This window comes from Corythoichthys intestinalis, chromosome 19 (genome assembly GCF_030265065.1).
Source record: "Corythoichthys intestinalis isolate RoL2023-P3 chromosome 19, ASM3026506v1, whole genome shotgun sequence".
NCBI classification, from domain to species: Eukaryota; Metazoa; Chordata; class Actinopteri; order Syngnathiformes; family Syngnathidae; genus Corythoichthys; species Corythoichthys intestinalis.
In genome coordinates, this window is record NC_080413.1 from 26,682,713 (window position 1) to 26,705,905 (window position 23,193).

Consider the following 23,193-nt stretch of genomic DNA (forward strand, 5'->3'; position numbering starts at 1 on the left):
TCATCAAATAGATAACATTGTATGAGTTTAGTGTGGAACAACATGAAAGCCCTACTCTTAATTCCATCAAATCTTTTGGGAATGAAAACGTTTTTAAAAGCTAATTAGAAGGGCCAGTGTCCGTGTACCTTTTAGCCATTCGTTTTTCCTTCTAATTTTGAAAAACAAAAAATGAGCCCAACTCTGTTTTTTGTTTTTATGTGCGTTACGAGAAATGAAATGTCTCTAGTTTCCCGATTAAAAACCGGTAATTCAATAACAGAAAACGAGCCTTAATCCGTTTTTCGAATGTCAGTTTATTGAACTGAAGTCGAAAAACAAAATACGCCCAATATTTGTTTTCCACCAAGTTCGCTTTTACAATTACTCTTGACCTGGGAGACGATGTTCTTCTTCATCAAGACAGACAAGACCCTGCTGCAGCTGCAAAATATTAATTTATAAGAAGAACAATAACATCATCTTCTGGGTTATTGTAGAGTTGGCGATAAAAGCATTTATAATGATATCGGATAATATCGACATCGGGTTTCAATATCGGTTTTCGGCTAATATGCATGTTGCCGTCATAGTGAATGTAGAAGCCTTCTGCCTTTGTACAAGGGCTGGTGATCAGTGTTGTTAATCTTACTTTAAGAAAGTAATCAATTATAGTTACAAATTACTTCTCTCAAAAAGTAATTGAGGTAGTAACTTTTACCTGAACATAAGAATAATTAGTTATTTGGCAAAGTACCGTATTGGCCTGAATATAAGACGGTATTTTTTTGCATTGAAATAAGACGGAAAAAGTGGGGGTCGTCTTATATTCGCGGTATAGACATTATACCCATTCACGACGCTTGATGGCGCCAGATATCATTGAAGCGATGTTCTGCCATGAGAGATCTCAGCTACTCCCAAGTTTAACCAGTTTGCATTATTTTATTGCAATGTTTTTCCTTATTCAGATTTGTTTCAAGGCTGCAGTTAGTTAGACTTCACTTTGATGGTTAATGTAGGTATTGCAATTTTGTTGTTTTATCACAATAGATTGGTTTATTTACATTTCAAAAACTAGAAGCCATTCATTTACGAATGTGATTGCACTTTAGTTTACATATTTAAATGATATTAAGATTTGAATGAGGCAAAATAAGATGCTTTTTCTCACAAGTATATTGTTATAATCATTTGTTTCAGATGTACTGTAATTATTTTCTGTATAAAAATTAATTTGGTGTTCAAAAAGTCTTTTTTCAAACGAGTCTTGAAAAAGAGGAGGTCGTCTTATAATCAGGGCCATCTTATATGCGGGCCAATACGGTAACTGGTGTTACTATTCATGTTTTGTTTTGTTTTCTTTTTCATTCAAAAAAAAAAAAAGTCATACTATGTAATGTTCAAAGGGTTTTTTGGTACAATTGGCCCTAGCCCAATTCTTTACCCTAAACTTAACTAGACACAGGGGTATTGCGGATATTGCGATCTCTAGATAATAACCTTTGCTATATTTGGAAGTCATTTAATGTTGTGAATCAACCGTTAAAGTTGCTGAAATTGCTCCCGTTATTGCATTAGTTCAAGTGTACTTTCGACATGTGAAAGTTTTAAAACCGTTTTAATCATTTAAAGATGGACTCGAGTCAAGATTTTGACGATTTAGGAGTATTTTACATAAAAAGTTACTTAGGTTCGCTATGAAGGTTCTCCACAACACAGGCTTCCTGAGAAGTCTACTGCTTTTACCCCTTAATGCCGTATGTGGCGATTCGGCATCATACCGTTCTCGCTTTGAAAGCGGCCAAAATATCGTCTGCCTTTGTTCACTGCCGGTAGATTAATTGCAAACACATGCCTGGGAACCTTTTTCAAGCATTAGTTTGTCCGGTCCGACCAGAAACGACACCACTTCCTTTACCGGACCGCGACATTCGAGTTGAAAGTCACGTCGAACTCCTGCGCACCAACTTGACTAATTCGTCCAATTCAAGGTAAGTCAGCTGAAATAAAAAAATATGTACCGTCTTATTGTGTACTTGTTTTGCTAACACGATGAGATAGAGTTTCTGTGATGAGTATTTTTGAAGCTCTATGACGATTTTGGTTTGTAGCGTTATCGCCACAGCCGGCATAATCGGAAAAGCACCTCCCCCCTCCCCCGCCAGCCCGCTAACGTAAATGCGTTGTTTGTTGCCGGTTTGCAACACTCGCACGTGTTTTATCTATAAACTATCACTCTCGTTATCATCTGTAAACATTACAAAAGTAATGTGTTGCATTAAAAAAAGGGCATTTGTGGTTACTATTTTTCTGTGGAACAAAAAAATGAACGCATCCTTTATATGCAACGGTGCACACGTGTGCCTCCATGTCTTTCCGCTTTTAGACACGTTTTATTTAGACATTGCCACACTTATCATCTGTAGACATAACAAACATAACATGTTGTATAAACAGTGTAATTGCTATTGATTTGTTTCTCTAATGAAAAATGAATACAGCATGTGCTGATAACTATCAAATGGAAGAATATGTATGTTGATTGTTTTCAACACATTTTATTTTGAAATTATAACCGTAATTTCTGGTCCTTATTTTTCTGCAGAAATACAAATGGACGCAGCGGCTTTTTACGCTAAGCAAGCACATCAGACCAAAACTCCTCCTGTGGAGAGTGATTAGAGTGCTCTCAGTGAAAGTGAGGGCAGATGCTGATAGGCCCCCTCATCCACCTCCAACCACCAGTGCTGCACCTGCAAGAGCTACTACATCGAAAAGAAGCAGGATACCTTGGAGAACTGTAAAACAGCAGAACTCTGCAAAACTTGTTCATGTTGTACTGGTCCAGTATAACTCGAATTCCAATAGTAGCAAATGTCATGACCCGCGACAGATGGGAAGAAATAAAACACTTCATTTATGTGACAACATGGCACCCAACAAAGCTTTACAAAATTAGAGTACTAATTGACACACTTCTCTCCAAATTTCAAGCTCTCCCTTAGGATCAAATGTCGTGTGTAGATGAGCAAATGGTTCCTTTCAAGGTCAGATTGAGCCTAAAACAATACATCCCCTAAAAGCCATACAAATGGGGATACAATTTTTTTGTGCTTTTTGTGCTTTGCGACACAAGAGGTCTGGTGCACTCATTTGATGTATTCACAGGGGAAATAGATCCGATACCAAGCCAACCAGACATAGGAGCCAGTGGTAACATTGTGCCGAATGCTCAAAATGCGCGGCAACGTTGCACACTCCCAAACTGTAAGGGGCAGAGCGTTTTCAAATGTGAAAAGTGCAATGTACATCTGTGCTTAAACAGAAACAATAATTGCTTTTCTGAATTTCACAAGCAGTGAAAAAATATATCAATAAAAGTGTGTTCAGACCTGAGATGAGAACATGTGCCTTTTTTGCCATTTGTTTTACTTAATTGCCTGTTGTCGCTAATCGGCATCATACCTAAATGTATGCCTATTTTATGGGCTATATTCAAATTATCACTTTCCATTTAATTTAGCATCTATTTGAAGGTAAAAACACACCCAAAACATTTTTTTAATTATTGGAAATAAATTTAGGCATTAAGGGGTTAAGATGGCGGAGGTTTCCTAACGCCGCCGTGTCTGTCATTTCGCATTTACTGTAGTTCTATATTCATGTGATATCTACCGTAGCATCATGTGGCCGCATTTTGTTGGCTATCGGCTACAGTCAGGTATTGTTGGAGCCACCTAGCATCGCGTTTGCAACGGCGTCACATCTCCCTTCCCTCCTCCATCTCCCTCTGCTCTGCTCTATCGTCTCAGTGAGTCTGTGTCTCTATTCTCGCGTCATTCAACCAACGTAGTAACGCATGGTAACGCACACCTTTACATCCTCAGTAAAGGTAACGGCGTTGCAAAGATGAGAAAAGTAATTAAATTACTCACTGATGAAGAAAATACCGCCGTTAGTAACGCCATTATACTCTAATGCCTTTACTAACAACACTGCTGGTGACAGCTTAGCACAGCAATTATGCTTATTGACCATTAGATGTCTCCAAGCTAAGGGGCAGTTTACATGGTGACTCTCCGAAAAGACGAAACATTTCGAATTTGCATTTATATGGTTCCGTCTCCATTCGAACAATGTCGCAATTCTGTATGAAAACGGTGTAGTATTCATGCCAGGCTCAAGGGGGCAGTGCAGATTTGAAAGGCGACAGCGAATGATGCACTTTGACCTCCTCAGGCCGGAAGACAACATGCCCGCCCACTCCAAGCAATGGCTTTTTTTTGTTGTTGTTTTTTTTTTTTTTTTGTTCAAAAAGGCACAAAAATGGAAACACTCAACATATTTAAATATAAAAATATTATTAAAACGGTAAATTAAAGCCGACGTTCCGCCATTAGCTGTTTTTAATGTTTAATACCACCGCTGCGCACGCCCAATGTGACGAGTACGAGTGCTGACGTTATCGGTGCGGGTCCTGTACGGCAGGAGCTTTTGATATACATGTGAAGCCAGCCCCCCCTCAAGCCCCCGCAATCGAATTCTTCCATTTTTGAGGCAGGATTCAGAATTTGTCGTCTTCGCCTTCCGTCTTCGGTGACACCATATGCACGCGAGGCAATTCCACTACTCGGTCATTGTGTCTTCGTGTTGCAGAGTCACCATGTAAACTGCCCCTAAGTTTCATGGGATTTGTGTGAGCAGACCATTTGCATTCATTGTGCAAAAATTAAACGATCAATAAATGATTGAAAAATATGTTACGACCACATATATCAGTATCGGTTTGGCATCGGATTTTTGGAGCTGGACAGTATCGGAATATCGGTTAAAAAGTCATTGTCGAAGAACTGTAATCTCGACCAGTGTACCGTTGCACATTAGAATGCTATAGGTTGTCCAATGTCACTTGATGGGAAAATCTGGGGGGAAAATGCAGTATATTTTTTCAAATACCTATGCAATTGACAAAAAAATGAAATGCTTCTTTGCTGGATTGAAGGTAGAAAATTACCGTGTTCCCGGACTATAGGTCGCACCAGCCATAAAATGCCCAACGAAGAGGAAAAAAACATATATAAGTCGCACCGGAGTATAAGTCTCATTTAGAAAAGGGGGAATTTTACTTGATAAAATCCAACACATAGAATAGATATGTCATCTTGAAAGGCAATTTAAAATGAAAATACAATAGAGAACAATTTGCCGAATAAGTGTACAATATGATAATGTTACATTAAGATTTAACAACGAAATGCAAACGTGGCCGGTATGTAACGTAACATTGCTATTAAGAGTGATTCGGATAACTATAGTATAACTACAGCAACAACTACAGTATAAAGAACATGCTAAGTTTACCAAACCATCATTTGCCACGTTTACATGGAGCCAAATATTCCAATTACAATCGGAATATTTGTTCAAACCGAATAAATGTGTTCCATATAAACACTTCATTCGGAATGAACAGGCCCAAACCAAATGGAATTTCATTCCGATTCACAGGGGTGGAATATTCCTTTTCCCAAACCGATTAGAAGTAAAATTATATCATGTAAACAGGGAAGCGGAATGGTGTCTGGTTGCGTTCTTTCTGCGCATGCTCCGTACTGACGTGGTGACGTCCCTCGGTGACGTAAGTAACGTCACTTGCAACATGGCTTCCAAGCACACGCACAGCGCACCCACACAACTTTTTAAATGAATGGCGTATCATTCTGAAGTTTTGTTTCCACTCGAAAAGTTAAAACAGCAGCTGATCTGACGATCGATTTCCATGTTTTGCAACGTGACGCTTTGTTTTGATTAATCTGCGCATGTCAAACGGCAGTTGTCAAACGTCCTTTCGAAATAAAGGCAGTCACATGTAAACGCTGGATCGGAATAGATGAAGTGACATGTAAACAGCTGATGTGAAATTTCCATTCGGAATGATTTGAATCGGTATGAATAAAAGTCAGCATGTAAACGTGGCTAGTGTCACTCCAAAACACCAAAATAACATGTGAAATGATATAATAATGTGTTGATAATTTCACACATAAGTCACTCATGAGTATAAGTCGCACCCCCAGCCAAACTATGAAAAAAAAAAAAAAAAACTGCGACTTATAGTCCGAAAAATACGGTAACCTGTATATCCAGGTGGTGTGACATGAGCTTTTGTCAATGTGATTGTTTGTTTAATATAGGTTAGGAAACACTGCTTTAAGTGCTTTATCGGGTCACAGACGTCTTTCCCCCTTCTCTGACTGGAAAACAGCAGCTGTATAGTTTTACTGCTCGTGTGATTTGAGCACTCGCGAGGACACTCGATCCCTACACATCCTCTTCGTCACTTGAGTGCACTTTGGGGGATGAGAGTGGGTCCTAAGATCCCCAGTGGAGACTCATCCCTGTTCATTTATTTAACAGCCTTTAGTGTGACCTGTCCTTTAGGCTAAGACTGCTTCTGAAGGATCAAATGCGTTTAGTTGAAGTGTTTTGTATGTGGAAAAAAACACAAAGAAACAAGCTTGGCTTACGGTGTCTTTTTTTCTTGAATAATTGGGATTCCGTCACTGTTTAATAATTCAAAGAGAGGCGAGGTTCGAACTCTTAGAGCGCATCCTGTAAATACTGTAAACTCACTCTTATGATTCCGAGCAGCAGAGTGGTTGAGGAAACACTCAGTGCTTCCCATCAAACTGACAGCTGGTGCTCTATACTGAGAGAAGACTCCGACATGCTTCCCGGGAACTCCTGGCACTGAACGGATGAATGTTGGCAGCCAATTAGCAAAGTTGAGGATGCCGTGGAAACTGATATTACTCCAAGAGCTTGTCATGTTCAAAGAGAAATCTTTCTCTACTTTGTATCTTCCCGACACAACTTCAAAAGACTTTGTTTGATGAAATAAAAGAAAAATTGATCGGTTGCACTTACCCATGAGTTGGTATTCACAACGTGTTGAATTACGTAGAATTACAATGAAACATGAGGTGTCCTGGCTAGTCCAATATTATATACAGTATGTACATATGTGTATGTATATATAAATAAAAGGTTATCTGGGGTAGACCTGGCAATGACAGCGCATAATTGAAAGGTCCATAAGTGTCACTATTACCCTCTGTTGCTTTGACAGCATAAACACAGTATGAGAGGAGTATGTATTTCCTCATATTGATTTTGTGGTGCTGACTTAGAAAAACCTTTAGTGTACAGCCTATATGTATCTCACAACAAGTAATGCATGAGTGATACAAGCAAAACATGATAAGAGATTGTTTTCGAGACAGAATGGTGGATACTTTACAAAATGTGTCTTACGGTTGTCTCATTCATACAAAATGTATGTTTCCGGTCTCTTCTAGATCTGAATTACTGTGGGCGCCACCAGCCTTGCGTCAATGGGGGCACGTGCATGAACACGGAGCCAGATGAGTATCACTGCGCCTGTCCTCAGGGTTACTCTGGCAAAACGTGTGAGATAGGTAAGCACTCTACTGGAATTTATCCCCAAATTTATCGTCTGAGATTAGTTTGTAAGCGATTTGCATCATCTCAACCTGATTAACACTGTTTTATATATTGCTACCTCCATCAGCTGAGCACTCGTGTGTTTCCAGTCCTTGTGCGAATGGCGGTACATGCCACGAAGCTCCATCAGGCTTTGAGTGCCAGTGTCTACCAGGCTGGGAAGGTTTAACTTGTTCAAACAGTGAGTTGCTTGACACATACATACATCGCTATTTGCTTTCCGTCCACATTTTTTTTTCATATTTCTGTCATATTGCAATTACTGGGTTTGGCTGTGTATTAAACCCCAGTTATTGTTTCAATGCAATCACACTCTATAAAGACCAGGTCAAAGAGTTTGTCACTCCAAATTTAAGATTGCTACAAAAGTGGCAAATACAATTAAGAAATAAGCACTGCATATACGTATGTGTGGGGAAATACTGTACATTTACATTCGGTACACCTACACCAGGGGTAGGGAACCTATAGAACCGAGAGAGCCAAAACACCCAACATATTTTAAAATATGATTCCACAAGAGTGTGTGAATATATCTATATAGATATATGTCTATGTAATAATCTGTTGCTAGCTTGTCCGAGTCTTGTGATCACTTTTTTTTTTTTTGTGAGTGCATTTGAACGCATTGTGCAGGAGCAAGCGTGAGGGCATGCTCGGCTTTTATGAACTGTCGCCGAGTTGTGACTGAAATAAATCTTTAGAAAACAACATCAAAAGCCTGACATCGGTACTTGGTATGTTACAATCGTTGCGCACTCACTACTTGGAAAATAACAAATAGAGTCATGGTGTGGCACTGCATATATTTCCTGGAAGTGAAAATGGCACATGCCCCACACAAGTTCCCTAGGTGAATTATGTTATGAGGTAGTGGTCACTACAAAAGAAATATTCAAAAAAATCTATCTTGATGAGACAGACAGGCGGTGATGAGGGGAAAAATTTACCCCGTCTGCCGATACAGCCACGGCCACAACAGCGTCATCTCTCACTTCAATAGTTTAGTTATGTGTAAATAAATTGTTACTTTGCTATCAAAGCTCTTATTTATCTTGTTGTTTATGTTATTTTGTAGAAGGAAAACATTATTCAGATGTTTGGGATGTCACAAAAGCAAAAAAATAGCTGTGTTAAAGTCAAAGGTATGTTTGAAATGTTTGCTTTTACAAAAAGCTAAATTTCTCCGTTTTTTCATCAGAAATTGGAAAATTGTTCAAACTAAGCTATTTTCTAATGCTAATAGCTAAAGAATGGAAAAAGATATGAACTTTTTTTCCTGCTGAAAGGAGAGAGTCTAATCTTACTTTTGGTGGGTTCCATGTTTATATAGCAATAGAACTGAATTTTCTGTGGGCCTTGCAAAATCAAAATACAGTAAAACGGCCGGGAGCGAAGGGGGTTGCTCCGGTGAAAATGGCTGGGAGTGAATGAGTTAAAGATTATCATTGAAATAACAATAGGCCTATCAAAGGCAACAAGTCGTTTCATGCGCAATATTTTAGCTTTAGTATTTTTCGAGCACCGGACACATGAAAATGCAGGGATAGGAAGAACATACCTTCCATAACACAGCGGCAACATTACTACAAAAACACCAGTTCTTTGTACCACATCTGCCTTTATGAACAAGTTGTCCTCCCTTGTCGTGATGATTGCAGAGGGATGCGGTATGTCAAAAAAAAAAAATTTTTTTTAAGGGATTTTGATGAGTAATGTTACTCCACTTCCACTGTTGTTTTGGATGGAGAAATTCTAAACAGGAAGTTGCTTGCAGTAATGCGGAAGTAAAGTGGAAGTACCCCAGAAACGTGTCTATAAGATCAATCATGAACATTGTTAAATGAATTCCACTTTGATATTGTCAATTAAAGCTAGTATTTTATGTTTTTTTTTTTTTTTTCAGATGTAAACAACTGTGCTTCCAATCCTTGTGCTCGGGGTGGAACCTGCATCGACCGGGAAGATGGCTTCGACTGTGTGTGCCCACCTGAGTGGGAAGGAAAAACCTGCCAGATTGGTGAGTATCATCATCATCAATCTAAGAGGAGCGCATGTGCTTCAGATTGTGTGACATATATTTTTCTCACCTGGAGGATTTTTCATGTGTCATTTTTTCGTGTTTGTATTTATGAAGAAATACAAATACCTCTTAGAGGCCAGCAGAATTACTCACTGTTCCGAATAATTATATTCTTGCATGGGGGAAAATATGCAATCACTAACTACCCTGTTGTCAGTATTCTGTTAAGATGGCAGCTGCCCACTGTTTACTTTTTCACATTTTTTTTCTTAAATAAGCTAACATTTGGTCATATCCGGCTGTTTCTGTATGGCCCCTGTCAAAAGCAGACATGACAGGCGTAAAGCCAGGAAATTTACAACTGGTAAATAAAGTCGGGTGTGTAGGCCGATGTGTGTTGGGAGGTGAAGGCCAGAAAAACGATCCCAAGAGACCTTCTCATTTTACAATCTTAGATCTCAGCTTACAAGCAGCAATCGGCTTCCAGTCTTACCTGGCGTGTGTGTGTGTGTGTGTGTGTGTGTGTGCGTGTGTGTGTTAAGTGTAGGGTTTCAGATAGAAGACAGGTGTGAGTGTGTTTGTGAATGTGCATGCGTACAGCAGGACCCCCTGAGGACTGCCCACCCCCCACTTCACCATGCCTTTAGATATTTGAGCAGAAGTGCTTTGCTGTTATACTTAAAATGTCTGTGAAGGTTTGCTTGTGTTTTTTTGTTGCTAGTTTTTCAAACATTTATGAGACACTTCATGATGTTGGATTTACCACTCAAAATCAATCAAGAAGTAGCAGTTGAAGTCACAATTTTTTATTGTAGGGTTTGTTTATCTGTGTGTTTCTGCATCCTGTTTATGTTGGGTTTAATTCCACTGCCAACCAATTGATGGTGGCACCCAGTTCGTTTGAAACTTTTTGCTAGAATTTATTAAACATCACAATCGTCAATGATTTTTACACACACAGAACTAAATGGCTATAGCTCAATTTTATAATGTAGCTATTTGTGTGTGATTATTATTGTGCATTTTAAGGGGTTTTCTTCCCCGAAAGTGTTTGATGTATGTAAATAGGCCTAAATGATATTGATGTCAAATGACAATCAAAATTTCCCTTTCCACGTAATTATTTATATACAAAAATGATGGTTGGCTACTGGTTGGCTAGGAAACATTGGAAAATAATTTGACCATAGGGAGATGTTCAACCAAGGTGTCCTCTAATTAGCTTCAAAAGTTTCTTCAAACTTGTAATCAGTCAGTCGGTCTGTTTCAAGGGTAACGAGTAGTCACTTTGCTGTATGTTTGGTGACATGTTGTGCACCACACTTAACATAGACAAGAGGAAGCAAAGGAGAGTTGTCTCAGGAGATTAGAAGAAAGAAGAAAATTATAGACAAGCCTGTTAAAGGTAAAGACCATCTTTGAGTACCTTGATGTTGCGGTAACAACAGTTTCCCATATTATTCCAAAATATAACATCCATGGGACTGAAGCCAACCTTCCCATAAGGGACGGCAGGACGAAAATTGATGAGCCTGATCCCACAAATGGTGAAAAAAAGAGTCTAGATCAAGCTCCAAGGAAATTATTGGTGAACTCTTAAGGTCAAGGTACGTCCATCAGTAGCCCCTTTCGCACTGATCAATTGCAAGAACATAGTTCTAGTTATAAGATCTAAATAGTGGATAGTAGGGGTGTGACAAAATATCAAAATGGTGATATATCGTGATACTTTGTATCCCAAAAGGTTATCGATATGCTCCTGCCAAGAATCGAGATGTCGTTTTAAAAAGGTGTCACTGTCTAAAAAAATTAAATTAAAAAGGAACCAACAAGTTGCTTATTAAATTGCAACAACTGCATTAACCATCAAAGTGAAGTCTTAACTGTAGTTTTGAAACAAATCTGAATAAGGAAAAACATTGCAATAAAATAATGCAAACTGTTTGAACTTGAGAGTAGCTGAGATCTGTCATGACAGAACGTTACTCCTCAAGTTCAGCATTCGCTTCAATGATATCTGGCCCCATCTAGCGTCGTGAATTGGTATAATGTGTAGACCGCGAATATAAGACAACACCCACTTTTTCAATCTTATTTCAATGCAAAAAACAGTCTTATATTCGGGCCAATACGGTAATGGAATCTAGTGAGATTATGGGGAACTGCCTAAGGTTTATGGGAATAAAGTTGAAATATTACAACAACAACAACAAACTAATTTAGGCCTACAGGTAGTCCTAAGTTTACGAAGGTGTTCCGTTTGTACGCTGGCGCAGTAATCTGAATTTCCGCGTCAGAATTAACCCTTTAAGTACTCCTAAATACCCTATTAATCTCAAAACAACTATCCAATAACATATATTATACGTCATTGTACCATCCTCGCCAAGACGTTGGAGCGAAGTCCAAGCTAGACAGCGAGCTAAGCTCCGAAATTACGATATCAGACATCCGTGTGGTTTGCTGACTTTATTCAGCTCTTCATGACATCGAGATCTGTCATAGAACACAGAACATCGCTTCAATGATATCTGGCCCCATCTAGCGTCGTAAATGGGTATAATGTCTAGACCGCGAATATAAGATGACCCCCTCTTTTTCAGTCTTATTTCAATGCAAAAAACAGTCTTATATTCGGGCCAATACGGTAACTGCATTTAACACAACGTACCTCACAATATCTTACTTTACTTTTTTTTTTTTTTTTTAATTAATATGACATACAATGCAAGTTTTGGATACTGATTTTGAGATTTAGGAGGTATTTAGGGCTACTTAAAGGGTTAATTTTGACTTGTACGGAAATACGGGTTATGTCGCCAGCGTGGGAAGGGAACTCGTTCATAACCCAGGGACTACCTGTATTGGGTCAATCTGCGCATGTCAAAATATATATTTCCAACTGATTGCCTGATGCATGAACATGCAAGTCCTATTTGGATCAATATTTTTAGTGTCAGTGAAAACCGTGCGTTCGATCATTTTAATTTGAAAATTGATCGTATTAAGGAAACGTTGTCCAAGTAAATGTAGCAAGTGCCAACCATTGTAGTTTGATACAAAGAAAAAAAGCAAAACTGTCATTTTTATTGAATTTTCCTTTGAAAAAACCACAAACCTGGTAGAATTTTGAAACTCTTAGATTCTGGGTCTGTTAAGGCCCATCTGTAAGTATGCGTAGGGCACAAATAAATAATCAAAAGACTGTGAAGTATTTCCGTTGCTTACCAGTTTCAGAAAGCATGGTCAATGGGATAATAACAGAAATCCTCCAAAATGCCAAGGAGGTACTCTTATTTGAATTTATGTTTTTGTTTTGTTGCAACTTTATAGAGATGAATTTCTCCCTAAAATATTGGTTGAACTCTTAATACATAACTGACCACGGAGGTTTCACTGTACTTTGAATGTGTTGGAAGGCCTCCCAGATGAGTTGAATCTCTTAAAGTGGCAAATTCCATTGTTTTTTTCCATTACAAAATGTGGGCTCCGTACTTCAGTGTCTTTTAAATTCAGTCATAAAAATCTTATCATTCCGAACTATAATTCCTACTCCTATCCTTGTACTTTACTTTCTTTGTCCCCATTTATGGACATGGTGTCCTTCTACTTCCTGCTTTCACAGATGCTAATGAGTGTGCAAGAAAGCCGTGTGTGAACGCTAATTCTTGCAAAAATTTGATTGGTGGATATCACTGCGACTGTTATCGGGGATGGTCTGGACAAAACTGTGACATCAGTCAGTATTTTCTTACATCTTAGCCACCGCCTTTTTAAATGTTTGTCCCTGCAATCTCTCAACCGGCAGTCTCGTCTCTTGAGTTAAGAAAGGGGAAAAAAATGGAATGTTTACATTTTTAAACGCCTTGACTCACTTTCTGGACTCACAACATAGGTGAAGTTTAGTCTTATTCATTCATTCACATGTGGCAACATGTTCCTCTCTTGTCTTGGCAAATCAAATGCCTTTTTTCCCCTCACGAAACCAACTGCATGCCCACTGTGGATTCAATGCATGAAAAGATCCTCAGCTTTACTGGTACCACTACCTTTTTGCAACTTTACCCTTGTCTGTAAACATAATATTTTAAAACATATGCTGATATGATATTTTATTGCTCATCAGACTGCCATGGTCAATGCCAGAATGGAGGAACTTGCAAGGTTTGTCATTTTCAGTTACAAAACATTTCATGTGACTTACTGTATTGTTTTCTGCATTTTTTTTTTTTTACCCTTGCTCCTTTTGTCTTTATTAGGAAGGCCCACGCGGTTACCATTGCCAGTGCCCACCAGGCTTTGTCGGTTCTCACTGTGAAATCCAAAGGAATAAGTGTGACAGCAGACCCTGTCAGAATGGAGGCCAATGCCACACTTTGTTAGGTGGCTTTGTGTGCCAATGCCCAACTCAGTTTTCAGGACTACTGTGTGAGGTACAAATTAGGTTTTGAGTTGGTAATAGAATTCATTAAGGCATACACACACAACATAGTGATCAACAAACGTATTGTATCGTTATACTAATTAAGGAGAAAATTGTACAAGGCATGCTGTGAGATTTAGGTCTCTCTCCAATGGACCTATCGCAAACCACGCCCCGAAATCACAAAAGTCTGACACTTAGCTGTAGAGTTGCATCGGAATACTATGTGGTTGTGACTTAAAACATATTTTTTGTAAGTTTAAAATAGCAAAAACCCGATGGTTTAATGTTGTACGGGGGCGAACTTGTAATTCTGACACTAGGTACCTTGAAAGAGAGAGGGTGGGGTGGGGGTTATTTTCTGGCCTTTTTCAAAGCCTAAAAGAAGGCTCGCCAAACGCATATCAAACGCTTATCTACGGATAAGGCTCTATCGTCGACTATTTTATCAACTGAATGTCAAGAAAGTCACCCAAAGACACTTAGGCTTGCTTAAAGGTAAGTTAAGGCCCTTTCACACATACCTAAACACCGTTAAAATCCCGGGATTTAAACGGGTAGCCCTTATGTGTGAAAGCAATTTCCCAGGTCGACTGACACGAAGATGACACAGACTTTTATCGAGTAGCGTCTTAATACAATGTCCGGGACTTTCCCAGGGAGCAGTATGTGTGAAAGCAGGCGTTAAATTCCCGGGTCATAGCACGATTGCTGATGACATAGTAAATATCATGGGGCCGATCGTCATTTCCTTTTTCTTCACAGTCAGACGAAAAGTGGTAAACATTGCAATTATCAACATGGCAAACTGGAAATAGCTAAATGAAACTGAAAACATATTGAAATTAAATTTGTATTGGTTGGTAGAGCCGACGAAGAGAGTCCATCCATCTTTGGAAAGGTGTGGTTTATTTTGTCGCTGATGCCGTCCAAAACTGATGTAACGTCCGGGTTATAAAATCGCGCAAGCCGTCCTCCCCGGATCGAGAGCGCAAAATCGGCAAGACGGAACACATCTGTCAAAGTGTCCAGCCCGCGATATCTCTCCATGTGTGAAAGCAATGACGTGGATAAATCCCACGTCACCTTACAGGAATTTACCGGGATATAAGTCTGAAAGCAGCTTAAATGATCGATTTTAAAAAAAAAAAAATTTTTTTTTAATATGTTTATATATGTATATATATTTGATAGCATGTCGTAAAAATGTTTGTTTTGTTTACTAGCCTGTCACTACACAAATAGAATAAAATATAACTAAGCTGTCAAGACCCAAGCACTTAAAGTCTAAAGTAAACACAATCTTTTTATAAAAAAAAAGGAAGATGTACTTACGTTTGGTCATGGACGCACACGAGGGAAAGTTCTCATGACCACACATTTGGCTGCGGTCAAGTCGAATGCACGCAGGTCTCTCAACGTTGAGCATTTATTTGCGTCTTATTCATGTTGCACATGTATATTTATGATATAAGTTTATTTAGCACCTCTGGAAATATTGACAATCCAACTAAATGTAAAAGACTGCTTATTCATCAACACAAAAGCTTTGGGAGAAAAATCTGACACTACACATGACATAACGCAAGTCACTAACGTATATTGCTAGATAGATATATGGTAGGGCTGAACAATATTGGAAAAAACAAATTTATTTATTAAAACGACAGGAATATTCACCGATAACTTGAATAGCTCTGTTTGGGATAGGCCTGAATGATATTAGAAAAAAATAACACTGCGATATATATTGCCAAGGCTCCACACTTACTTTTTGCATTGGTTGCACCCAACTTTTTTCTTAAGGTGCACCAGCACAAAACTTTGACGCTCATGCTGCCAAGAACAGCCTCTCACTTACACAATAAATGACTGGCACAGCACACTTCAGGCTTGGCTGCACGTTTAACGATGATTAACACATTTGTGCCTTTGATTGTAGAGTTAACGAGGCTTCTCAGGCCAGATCAAAGTTACAAACCTGTCAATCATCGTTAATGTTAAGTACCAAATGCCAGCTGCACTGGTGACCAAGAAAGACAGTTTGGTCGCAATGCCTAACATGAGGAAGGGTGAGAATCTTTGGCGCTGTACGACATGAAGCAGAAAAACATGAATATTTTTGTAATTAAAAACGAGATTCCGATCCGCTGTAAAATGGCACGATAAGCCGGATCACGTGATCTGATCGGGGACATCCCTAATTTATATAATGGCAATTAATCCAGGCTTCCTGTATATAAAATGGATCCAGGATCTGCACACTTTCTACTTTTCTGAAGTAAAACAAAAGTTTACATGTTAAAAAAAAAAAAAAAAAAAAAAAACAATTGCACGTCCTGTGATGTGACTGTTGCGCATGCGCATCCTGCAATGGCGATATTCAAATGATATATTGTGCGGGCCTAATATTATGTAATATAAAATAAAGAAAAAAACTGGTCTATTGCCAGATGTGGTGGTGCAAATTCAGAAATTTGAACTGCCATCATCCATAAATCGTTTGTTCACTCAATCGCTGTCACTGAGATAATTTGACACAGTTTTAGAAGGGGGCGGGGCTTTGCGATAGGTCCATTAGATTGGATTTCAGCACTCTGATTCCCATTGAAAATAATGGACACTGAAGGAAGTCATGCCACCACCATCACAAATCTCGGCAGTAGCATTTTAACATATGTCAGCCATGTAGATGCATACATTTATGTTGAGACAAAACAATGCAGCTAACCTGTCAGTGACTCACTGTGCTGTTCTGTCTTCAAATTGAGAGCATTGCCAGTTTGGTGTTAAAGTGGGGTCAGGGACATCCAATTATTAGAGAATCTCACAAATTCCAGTTAAAAGGGCTGCTTTAAAAAATGCTAACTTTAAAAAGGTAAAGTTTAAAAAATGATATAATAACATTAATCAGTGATATAACGTACAAGATTTCAAACTCACTGCACATAGACAGGAACCAAACCAAGAGCAAGCCACCTGTCCCGGGTGTACTGGCTATCACATGATGTCTCTGTCTCCTCGCTGTAATCTGTTATATTTAGTGTGCGTTTGAAGCCAATGTAGGTTAGCTGTGAGGAAACTGATTCTGTTCTGCTTCTCTTGGGACTTGAATGGAGGACATTGCTGGTCAGGAGCCAATCCTGATTTAGCATCTCCACTATATACACCAGCCTCGCTGAATGAGGTGACGCTGGGTCGCTGCCGGCTTACTACAAAACACTCAAGTCTGCCTTAGCGCTGTCCACTTGCCTGTTAAAAAGCAGCCTTCATTAGCAACATATTTAATTACTCATTTACTTGATGATGGTAATACAAATACTACTACTACATCCAATGTTGGTAATAATAACAGAACCAATTTAAACATCAGGTAAGTAAGTACAGTGGTATGAAAAAGTATCTGAACGTTTTGTAATTTCTCACGTTTCTGCATAAAATCACCATCAAATGTGATCTGATGTTTGTCAAAATCAGAGATGAAAAAAGTGTCTGCTTTAACTAAAAACACCCAAACATTTATGGGTTTTCATAGTAAAATGAGGATAGTATGCAAACAATGATGGGGGGGGGGTGTAAGTGAACCATCAAATTTAATATTTTGCTCCCCCACCACACCCTCTGGCAGCAATAACTTCAACCAGACGCTTCGTGTAGGTATAGCTCAGTCTGGCACATTGATCAGGAATAATTTTTCAGTCAAGTTCAGTCAGATTCCTGGGATGTCTGACATGAATCACGGTCTTTAGGTCATGCCACTGCATCTCAATGGGGTTCAAGTCTGGACTTTGACTCGGCCGCTCCAGAACGTGTATTTTGTTCTTCTGAAACCATTGTGAAGTTGATTTACTTCTATGTTTTGGATCATTGTCTTGTTGCAGCATCCATCCCCTTTTTAGCTTCAACTGTCTGACAGACGGCCTCAGATTTTCCTGCAAAATATCCTGATTAACTTTTGAATTCATTCTTCCATTATTGATTGCAAGTTGTCCAGGCCCTGATGTTGGTGAGCTGTTCCATTTTTCTCCCACACTTGACGTTGTGTGTTACTCCCAAACAATTCAACTTTGGTTTCATCAGTCCACAAAATATTTTGCCAAAACTTCTGTGGAGTTTCCAAGTGCCTTTTTGCGAACATTAAACGAGCAACAATGTGTTTTTTTAGACAGCAGTGGCTTCCTCCGTGGAGTCCTTCAATGAACACCATTTTTGGCCATAGTTTTACATATAGTTGATGGTGCACAGAGATATTGGACTGTGCCAGTGATTTCTGTAAGTCTTTGGGTGATACCCTATGGTTCTTTTTTTACCTCTCTGAGTATCCTGCGCTGAACTCTTGGCGTCATCTTTGGTGGACGGCCACTCCTTGGGAGAGAAGCAACAGTGCCAAACTCTCTCCATTTTTAGACTTCTGTGACTGTCGATTGATGAACATCCAGACTTTTAGAGATGGTTTTGTATCCTTTCCCAGCTTTATACAAATCAACAATCCTTGATCACAAATGTCATGAACCATGATGCACATCAGACAATGCTTCTCATCAAGACTTTTTTTTTTTTTTTTTTTAAACCAGGTGTGTGTTTTATAGTGAGCAGGGCAGTGTTAAACCACTCATCAGTGATTGGGCACACACCTGACTTAAAATGTTTGGTAAAAATGGGTTTCTATTGCTCTTTAAGTCTCCTGAGGCAGAGGGTTCACCTACTTATTTTCCCCCTTCTGTCATTGTTTGCATGCTATCCTCATTAAAATATGAAAACCTATAAATGTTGGGTGGTTTTAGTAAAAGCAGATAGTGTTTTTATATCTGTGGGATTTTGACAAAAAGCAGTTTTGATGATTTTATGCAGAAATGTGAGAAATTCCAGAAGGTTCAGATACTTTTTCATACCACTGAAACTTTTAGTTTGATATGGCAAGTGTATTTATAAGAATTACCATCTTTTTATGTCACTGAATTGCAATGACATGGAGACTGTCGCAAAGCTCTTTAAAGTTAATCTTTTACGCCAAAAATTAAACTCCTAAATCCCCCCAAAATCGGGTTGATTTTGGGGTGCTGTCAATAATCCAACACCAAATGAAAATTTCTTTGTAAATTAAATACTTGCAATCCATTCACAAATGTGTTTAAAGAACATTAAATCTTCTATTACTCAGAAAGGGTTAGGTAGTAGTACTAAGCGCTTAACTAGAAAACCTCATTGTGCTTAAACCTAAATAAACATGTTTGTAGGGTTGTGCTGGAGTTATAATGCCCATACATAAAACAAACAAAAAAATGAATTCTATAATGACCTCTAAAACGAAATTCATAATGTGAAGAAATGCAACAAAAACACTCAAATGGAATGATTTACTGCTTCTTGCTCTGACCACACACATCCAAATAGTAAAGAAAATTGGTATGTACGCATGACACTTGGGTTAAAATAAACTACGTGTGACCACAGACTTCACCCACTCTGCTGACCCACTAAAACGCTCCTGCTCAGCACCTTAAATGGCAGCGGGTGCAGCCCAGCATATATATGCACAGTAGTGATGTTTACAAAAACCTGGAGATTTTCCCTTCAACCTCTGTAATGAAATGTTTGAAAAGAAAAGAAAAAAAAAACAAACATGCCGCCGTGGTCACTAGCAGGGTGGTTCATTTGTCTTGACTTCGTTTACTGGTTCTGCCAATATATTACCGAACATGTCAGTGAGTAACTTCGTTTTCTCCTTCAAGCTTTTGCCTTGGGTTAATTTAGCATGTCAGTGATGTTTAAACAAGACATTGACTCTTCTTGATGAGCTTTTGAGTCTCCCTTAAACGTTTATCTTCAAAAGTGAAGCTGGCATGAGTAAAAGCTAAGCAGCTCGCTGGTCAAACAACCAGTTATGTGAGCATAGTAAATGTGTCCACTTGTAACACTGCGATTTCTTAGGATTTTTACTGTACATACAATTATTTGTTTGATTTTGACTTAATTCTAATCCTTTCGCACCTCTGTAATCCACAAAGATCCAGGTCTCGGTCCCTTCAGACGCATGCGACCCCAACCCATGTGAGAACAATGCCAAGTGCCACAGTATGGTCCAGGACTTCTACTGCGCATGTCCTGAGGGCTTTGAGGGAAAGACCTGTGAGAAACCCAAGGAGGACTGTAAAACCACCCCTTGTCAAGGTGACCATAATCCTACAATAAAAAAACCTGCCATGTGGCAAAGCCCCTTTTACTATGTTAATTGTTTAAACAGTGTGTGAAAAAATGGCCAAATAGAGGAAGTAACTGTTTCTTTATTTGCTTGCAGTTATCGACAGCTGCACTGTTGCTATAGCGACCAACGACTCCGCAGAAGTGCGGCGCATCTCCTCCAATGTTTGCGGACCTCGAGGGCACTGTGTGAGCGGGCTGACTGGCAACTTCACCTGTATCTGTGATCCAGGGTTTAGTGGCATCTACTGTCATGAAAGTACGTAGATGCCTATTTGGGTCCAAACCAACAAACTACAGAACAAAATAGCTCATTGAACAGCAGACCTCCACCAAAATGCACAATGAATGCCATTCTCGTATTTGTGTTATTGTTTTTTTAATATAAGTAATAATCACGTAAAAATTAAATATGTTGCAAAAAGTTGTGCAATGGCAGAGATTTAGTTTCAAATCTTGGATCAACACCCAAATGAAGCTTTGCTCTTTGGATAATTGCCCAACCACCCACAACATTCTAAATATACTGGATTTTCCGGAACATAAGTCACACTTTTTTTTCATAGTTTGGCAGGGCATGCAACTTATACTCAGGTGCGGCTTATATGTTGATACATATCCTCAAGGTGTGCCGTCTACTTAGGCCATGTCTATACTAGGACAGATAATTTTCCCCAGGGTATTTTGCACACTATTTTTTATAACTGTCCACACTTGCGTTTAAGGTGCATTTAAGGCCCCTCCGCTTCTGCAAGGTACGCCTGCATTTGCGCAAACTACGTGTGCATAGAAAGGAGCAACCCTCATATGTTAGGTCATCCCCTGCACAGTTTACCTCTTAACTGGAAACTCATTACTCTCCGGCGGCAAATTTCGAAATTACTACACCTTCTAGACTGTCATTATTTTATAATCACTGTTTTTTTTTTTTTTTTTTGTGAACGCAATTGAACGCATCACGCAGGAGCAAGAGTGAAGCACGCTTGGCTTTTACAAGCAGTCGCCGAGTTGTGATTGAAACAAATCTTTATAAAACAACGAAAGCCTGACATCGTTACTTGGGATGTTACAATTGATGCTCAGTTGTGCTCATACCACTTGGAAAATAACAAATAGAAGCATATGGTGTGGCGCTGCGTGTATTTCCTGGAAGCCGCAACCAGCAGTGCTTGTGCATAAAAGTGGCGATCCTGGAAGTGGCAAAGTTTTGACAGGCAGCAATGTCATGGAAAAAAACTGATCGTGCGCCCCTTTGACTGGGGGTACCACGCTGGTCAGTTTTCGGGGTTCAATTTTCCTCTGCGCATTTTTATATACTCATGTTCAGTCGGCATTGAGTTGGGAGGGGCCAGCCCGCAGCTGGCTGATCGGAGACAACGCGGAGACGAGTTCTGTAAAAACGCTCATCTCCGCGTAATCCACGTTGGAGGGGACCATAAATGGGCACTGAATTGAAGCACATTATTGCGACGTAGTTTGAAGGTTCAAGAAAAATGTGTGGAAAAGAAAAGAGGAGCAGGAATGCCACGGCATCGTAAACAGTGATCGTCCACCTCCATTGTTTACTATGCCGTCATGCCGCACTAAAAATGGCAACAGCATGACATCACTTCCTTAGTGTCAGATTGTTGTATGTGGGTGCAATTGTTCAAAAAGTGATACTGAAGATAGACCTGAATGGATTTGGTAGTGATTTGGAGTAATTTTTAGAGTTTGTTCTGCTTATCATTATATGAATAACTTAATATTACGTAATAATACTTAATAATCACAATGGGAGTATGTCATGCTCCCATGTGATACATTAAAACTTTTCTGAGTGCCCTATTACTCAGATTCCCATTCTCTGTGTCAACTGCTGAACAGGACAGGGTAAAAAAAACTTAGTATGTCAACAGATACCCATTTAGCACATTGTTCTTGTTTTATGACTACTATAATGAATAATGTTTGTGCTTGGTCTCTGATTAGATCAAATTATCTCCCCAAAATTTGACCTATACTCCAGTGCGATTTGTCCCCCCCCCCCCCTTCATTGTGCATTTTGGCCTTTGCGACTTATACTTGGGTGCGACTTTTAGTCCGAAAAATATGGTAGTGTTTTTATAGTTTTTGTTAAAACCCTGATGAAAACGTAATCTTAGACTTCTCTTGATGTTTCAGACATTAACGACTGCCTCAAAAGCCCGTGCAGAAACGGTGGAACCTGCATTGATGGCGTCAATTCCTTTCAGTGTTTCTGTGCAGACGGTTGGGAGGGACAACTCTGCGACCTCAGTGAGTGACTAGCATGCAACCAAATTTCCACTGTCACAACAGCTTGTGTTGAATTTTGTGTCACTCTGATTGTTTTGGGCATGCAAACAACCACACAACAGATACATTTTATTTTAAATCACCAAAGTGTGTGAGAATGAATGTACAGGTAGTTTCTTATTGGAATTAGCTGTTTTCTGAACTAGAGCTGAAACGAATACTCGAGCAACTCGAGTAACGCGAGTTTAAAAACTGATCCGAGTAATTTTATTCACCTCAAGGAATCGTTTAATTTTGCCAGCTCTAAGCATCACGTTTTGCCCGGACTACTTTTAATGCGGGACAACGCGCTGACGTAGAGAAAGAAGCAATTAAAAAAAAAAAAAAAAAAACTTATTGCAGCCGACAGCCGCTACAAACTACGCCGACGTTGCTAAAAACTACGCCTGTATGATGCTAGTGAGGTAGCAGGTAGTGTCCGATACGTCTCATAGATATCACATGCATTTAGGATTAGATGCGAAATGACAGACTCGGCCACGTCTGGGCAGCGTTAGTAAACAGCCGCCATTTTTAAGCAGTAGACTTATCACTACTAAACATAACGTTACTGTCACTCGCTCACGTAGACGTAATGTTAGCCCTTCGGAGGGCTAGGTTTCTATTGATTATGACCACTGTCGATGTGTAGCTAATGTGTCTTAAATACAGGCTTTATTTAATCTGTAAAAACACAGCGCTGTAGAGTGATGAGGGTCTACAATTAAAACATAATAAAGCTAAT

General features: G+C 39.2%; 1 protein-coding gene across 2 annotated transcripts in view; it reads left to right on the top strand.

Moving 5' to 3' along the window:
* jag2b (jagged canonical Notch ligand 2b) overlaps positions 1–23,193 on the top strand; it is a 129,318-nt gene that overhangs the window by 85,783 nt on the left and 20,342 nt on the right. Inside the window, exons 7-15 of one of the 2 annotated variants that reach the window (XM_057822239.1) lie at positions 7,341–7,460; positions 7,574–7,687; positions 9,413–9,526; positions 13,155–13,268; positions 13,656–13,693; positions 13,789–13,962; positions 19,961–20,123; positions 20,251–20,412; positions 22,317–22,430. In XM_057822239.1, coding sequence (XP_057678222.1) covers positions 7,341–7,460; positions 7,574–7,687; positions 9,413–9,526; positions 13,155–13,268; positions 13,656–13,693; positions 13,789–13,962; positions 19,961–20,123; positions 20,251–20,412; positions 22,317–22,430 — 1,113 coding nt within the window. The remainder of the gene's footprint in view (positions 1–7,340; positions 7,461–7,573; positions 7,688–9,412; positions 9,527–13,154; positions 13,269–13,655; positions 13,694–13,788; positions 13,963–19,960; positions 20,124–20,250; positions 20,413–22,316; positions 22,431–23,193) is intronic. The other variant, XM_057822240.1, reaches the window with a different exon arrangement.